This window comes from Manis pentadactyla, chromosome 11 (assembly GCF_030020395.1).
Source record: "Manis pentadactyla isolate mManPen7 chromosome 11, mManPen7.hap1, whole genome shotgun sequence".
Taxonomy (NCBI): domain Eukaryota; kingdom Metazoa; phylum Chordata; class Mammalia; order Pholidota; family Manidae; genus Manis; species Manis pentadactyla.
Window position 1 is genome coordinate 43,013,495 of NC_080029.1, and position 6,000 is coordinate 43,019,494.

The following is a 6,000-nucleotide window of genomic DNA, read 5'->3' on the forward strand; positions in this document are numbered from 1 at the left end:
TGTGGTTCCATATGAAGGCTGTAGGGCATTTTAATTTCTTATCTCAGCAGCCGGTTTAGTGTCACAGAGATGGTGGGGTAATAAGGAATAAAGGATAAACTCAGGGCTTGTTAGTTCACCATGTTGGACTTGCCTTTCTGATCCAGCAAAGTCTGTGTGGCTAAAGAGTTTTTTCCCATTCTAGGTGTTGTTTAAGATGTTTCTTGGAAGTGCTAACTTTGGTGAAGCAGCACACTTCGTCTCTACATTAGGTTTCTTCAATTTAATCTTCATCTCCTTCACCCCGGTCATCCTGTACTTCACCAAGGTGGAGCACTGGTCCTCGTTTGCAGCCCTGCCATGGGGCTATCTCTGTGGGATGGCAGGGCTCTGGCTGGGTAAGAGGCCCCACAGTTTCCTTTCCAGTCCCTGTGTCACTCAACCTTCCCTTTAATAGTTAAATTATCATAATAGGATTATTCCCTTGGGTACCTCTGTCCCCTATTTCCCAAACATACCTAAGGTTGGTCAATGGTTAGGAGGTTTTTTGCAGGGCATGGCTTGATTCGATCACAGCTATCCAACTGGTATGCCTCCCATGGGCTATAGGGTGAGCTGGAGGCCCAGGCCTCTCTGACCACCCCCGGTCCTCATCCATTCTTTATGATGTACTGTACTGTGTTGTTGCCCTCCATGCATGGCACGTTGTGTCAGGAAGAGGGAGAAAGTGGTTAATGCACTCACAGAACTCGAAGTGGATCAAAATGGCTGGAACACTGAGTGTAGGAGGAATGGGGAGGGAGAAAGTGATGACATTCAGGATAGAAGCAGGTTATGAAGGGCCTGGAAAGCCATGTGGAAAAAGATGGATTTAGAAGCTTAATAGCTTTATACTTAATAAGCTTTAAACAGGGAGGTGATAGCTTCATATCTCCAACCTCTAAGATAAATATTGGATTGAAGTCTATTAAAATAATACTATGTTATTTATAATTGTTTTTCTTTTTGAAAACGTAGTTCTGACCATTTTTGTAGGGGGTAGATAATTAATTTAACTAATATTCTATTTAACTAAAAAGGACCAAAGATATTAATTAAAAGGTATCAACTGTATGTTCCATTGGTTCCATGGACCTGCCTTTGGGTTATCTATGTACCAATCAGGACATAGAAAAGGTCCCAGGGGATCACTGAACTGCAGTGAACACACCTTTGTTTGCCCATGATGCTCACCACAAGAAAGGGAATGAAACAGCTTAGGCCATCCTTGGATGGCTCTTCCCATTAGAGGAGGCAGTAACACTGCAGGCTTCTAGTGCTCCAGGAATATAGCCTACTAGAGTAAAGCAACAAAGGGAGAAAGCCCCAAACTTCAGTCTCTTGCTCAGAACCTCTGACTGGCCCCAACCTACCTTTATAGTGCTAACAAGCAAATTGATTATTTTGCCTCTTTGCACTTGCTCCATACACCCTTTCCCAACCTCTAGGGTGGCAAAGGAGAAAAAAGGAATATGACCACTTCAGGTGGGACATGCATGCATCCATCTCCAACATGGGGGATTAATTGACCAAAGGTACAAACAGTTAGAAGACATGTTTACCAAAGACATTGCTTCTTTTATTTTAAGAAAGAAAGAGCCTGGCTTATCAATTCCCTCTACTTTACAGCCTTCAACATCCTGGTGAATGTCGGTGTGGTGCTGACGTACCCAATCTTAATCTCCATTGGGACAGTGCTCAGCGTTCCTGGAAACGCAGGTACTGGTCTGACTTCACATGTGCATAATAAGTCTCCTGCTTGCATTTGTTTTACACCCTGAGTTGTCTCTCTGAGCAATTGTGAATTGTGTCCCTTGCCTGGGAAGATGTTTTTAAATATCATGAAGGTGGCAAACAACAGAATAACTATGCAGTAGATTTTAAATTTGCAGCTATAAACACTGTTTTTACTTCGTTGCGCTCTTAGAATTAAATACCAAATGTATCATTTGGGTTTCATGTAATCTCCCTGACAACCTAATTTTGTGGTATTTTTAGAGGAAGTCCTATGGAAACAAAGGCATCCCAGCTCAGGACTCTCAAGTAAACATCACTAATGAAAGTGTAGGAAACATACAGGGTGCTGGCTCCCCATCAAACTATCCATGGGGAGCTACCAAAGCTTCTCCTGGGGCAGAGCAGATGGTCCTCTGGAAGACATATAGGAAAAGGCAATTTGACTCACTTCAGGGGCAAGAGGAGAAGCTATTTTTCCAGGATAATCTTTCTAGTGAAACCTGTCAGTGGAACAATTACTGAAAGTGGGTTGTTGATGACTATACAGTCCTTCTAACTTAAAAATCCTGTATTTCCAAGTCTCAGGTTATTATCTTTCTTTGCCCCAAGACAGTCAGCACATGTTTTTTGAGCATTTACTATGGGATCAGAATTGTAGAAAAGACAGGGAAAAAATGATGCTATTTTCCCCATCAGAAGCTTATGTTGAATTTGGAAAACAAGACCAACATACATGAAATGACTTGGGACTCTACACAGTAATTTATTAATAAACACCACATTGTAGGGGACAGACTCCAAGGACTGTAAGATATTCAGAGGAAAGGAGTATCAGGGAGGAGTGGAGTTATCAAGGAAACTCATTCATTCATCCATGGATTCATACATTTAGCAAATAATTCTGCTAATACTGATGATAGATCCTGAATAAGACACAGTTATCAGGACCATGCAGTATAGAGAAGGAGACTAAAGGAATTGAGTAATTATAATGTAGAGAGAGAATTGTTTTGGTAGAGGTACATACTGAATGCTCTGAGAGACACAGCAGAAGCAACCAGGTAGGCTTCCTGTAAGAAGCCTGAAGGGAGAAGCTGGATGATGTGGATATGAGGAAGAAAGGGCATTTTGTGCACATTCCTCTACTAGATACCTCAAAAAACTGAAAACAGGGACTGAAAAATATACTTGTACATGAATGTTCATAGCAACACTATTCTCAATGGCTGAAAAGTGGAAATACCCAAATGTCCATCAGTAGATAAACTGATAAACAAATTGTGATACAACAATATATTATTCATCCAAAAAAAGGAATGAAGTACTAATATATGTTACAACATGACTGAACCTTGGAAACATTATGCTAAGTGCAAAAGAGCCCAGACACAAAAGGTCACACATTGTGTGATTCCATTTGTATGAAATGTCCATGAAAGGTAAACCCACAGAAACAAACAGCAGGTCAGCAGCTGCCAGAGACCAGGGTAGGGTGGGGATGGCAGGTAGGGATAGGGGAGTTAACTGCTTCATGGACATTGGGTTTTATTTTGAAGTGATAGAGATGTTTTAGAACCAGACAGAGGTCCTGGTTGTATGACATTATGAATGTACAAGATGCCCCTAAATTCACTTAAAAATGGTTAGCTTTAATTTATATGAATTTCTCAATTAAAATTTTAAAAAGAACAGCATGTGCAAAAACCTAGACAATTACGAGCTTGGTTCACTTGAAAAATAAACAAAATCTCAATCATAATATAAATTAGCCATGGGGATGACAGTACAGCATAGAGAACATAGCCAATAGTTCTGTAACTGTCAATGTTGACAATTTTGACAGTAACTGTACTAGTTGGGGTGAGCATTTAATAATGTGTCAAGTCACTATGTTGTATCCTTGAACCCAGTATACTATTGTACATCAATTATACTTCAATAATAAATATATCCCCCAAAATCTTCAGTGGTCCAGTGATACCGAAGATGAATAAAGGGTTGCAGAGGAAAAGTTTTAAGAAATAAAACTGCAGAGGTAATTAAATCACATGGTATGAGCCTTGGAAGATAATTATGATTTAAAGAAAAAGAATGGCAAGCAAAAGAAGAAAACAATGTAGGTAAAGGTATGAAACAAGGAGAGACGAGCTCAAAAAAAAAAAAAACAAGGGAGGCTTTTGGAAATCTCTAGAAGTCACTCTGCCATCAGGCATTTGTTTCCAAAGGACCTTAGAGACAGTCATAGACTGACTGACTTGGTTTTCCTTCCCTAGCTGTGGATCTCCTGAAGCAGGAGGTGATATTCAGTGTTGTCCGCCTGGCTGCTACCATCATCATCTGCATTGGGTTTCTGCTGATGCTACTGCCTGAGGAGTGGGATGAAATTACCCTGAGATTCATCAACAGCCTAAAGGAAAAGAAGAGTGAGGAGCATGTGGATGATATCACTGATTCCAGTGTACACCTGCGGGGCAGAAGCAGGGCCAACGGGACAGTGTCTATACCACTGGCTTAAAGAGGACACATTTTGAATGCACGTGTATGTATATTCTGTGAATATAATTAACTTTTCTCACTACCTATACACTCAAACAATTAACTGAATTTGGAAAAGTCATATGTGAAAACACCAACAATAAAAGTTTACATTTATATGCTTATCAAGGAACTGGTGTAAATAATCATAATAAAATTTTTTAATTAAAACATACTCATCTTTGTTCTAATTCTTCCATTGAAGGGCGGTGGACTTGCCCCGCTAGTTCACAAAATTTCCTGAAAGCATGAGATTCTGTGAAATTCTGGACCTGTCATGAACTTTTTTTCACCTGGAATGAGACCTTTTCATTCAACCAGAGGAAGCTGCATAAAAGGAAAACACATGAAAAGGATACTCACTTTATACATATTTAAGGCAAGTAAGAGTCTTAAAATTAAAAGCTGGAGAGTAATTAAATATCAGTAGAGCATCTTCTATGTGTAAGACCTACACTAGGGACAATGAAGATGTGAAGACACAGAGGACCCCACCTGTACTTACAACATGCTTAGAGTAGCACAGAGCGTAAGAGAAGTTACAAATTTCTCTAATAGGAGAGACATCTGAAAATGGCAATAGTTAATAGAGAAGACAACTGCTATCAGCCATCTCTACAGTCCTTCACCACCAAGTTTTTTGGAAGAGATGTTTTTGTTTGCTGTCACTTCTCCAACTCCCACTCACTCTTCAGCCCAATGCAATCCACCTCTGCCCCATGCCTCTTCTGGAAGTGCATTCACAAAGTCACCAATGACCTCTCTCTCTTGCAAATTCCATATTGACACTGTCCAACCCTTACTTTTTGTCCTCTCTGAAGCACTTGACTTGATGACCACTCCTTTTCCCTGAGATTTTCTCTTCACCTAGATACCCTACAGTCTCCTGGCTCTTTCTGTCTTGCTGTCCACTTCTGTGGGCCCCTCTTCCTAGGCTGGTCCCATCACTGTCAGTGTCCAGTCCTTGGCCTTCTTAGCATCTCACTCCATGTTCACTCCCTCAGAATCTCATCTGCTCCCACAGCTTCAAATGCCATCCATGTGTGCTTCCTTAAAATCTTTATGTCCGGGCTGGATTTGTCCCCTGAGCTAAGGATCTGACTGTCCAAATGCATTCTGCAAGCTCACTTGGATGCCTCATTGTTCACTTCAATTCAAGAACAAAGCTAAATCCATCATCTCTTTTCCCCAGACCTAATCTCTCCTCTCCTTGTTCTCTCTCTAGGTTAATGGCACCATCACTCACTGAAGCTCAAGCCAGGAGTCAACCTTAGCTTCTGCCTTCCTCATCCTCCACATCTAAGCCATAAGTCCTTTCAGTTCCCTTTCTTAGTATCTCCTGAATCTGTACACTTCTCTACTATGCTGCCCATCCTGAGCCCCATTGTCTCCCCCAAGGAGTGAAATCCCCCTTTACTGGTCTCCCTGACTCCTAGTCTTCCCTCTCTCTCATCTCTTTTGTGCCCTGCACAGTGACTTTTCTAATACATAAACTTGATCATTCTGCTCCCCTGTATAAAGCTCTTCAGTGGCATCTCACTGCCCTCAGAATAAGGTCCAAACACCTTTACATATTGGGGAGGCTCATCTTTGGGCCCCAACTGTCTCTAGGGAAGCACCACGCAACAGAACTTCCTGCGATGATGGGAATACCTATATCAGCACCGCCCAATGAGTGGCCATCAAGCTCTTTAGATATGGCTAGTGCAA

The 6,000-nt window shown here is 41.3% G+C and overlaps 1 protein-coding gene across 1 annotated transcript in view; it reads left to right on the top strand.

The window, feature by feature from the left end:
- SLC35F4 (solute carrier family 35 member F4) overlaps nt 1–4,456 on the top strand; it is a 204,144-nt gene extending 199,688 nt beyond the window's left edge. The window contains exons 6-8 of the mRNA XM_036918803.2: nt 185–377; nt 1,648–1,737; nt 4,029–4,456. Coding sequence (XP_036774698.1) covers nt 185–377; nt 1,648–1,737; nt 4,029–4,270 — 525 coding nt within the window. The 3' untranslated portion in view covers nt 4,271–4,456. The remainder of the gene's footprint in view (nt 1–184; nt 378–1,647; nt 1,738–4,028) is intronic.
- The last annotated feature ends 1,544 nt before the right edge of the window (nt 4,457–6,000 follow it).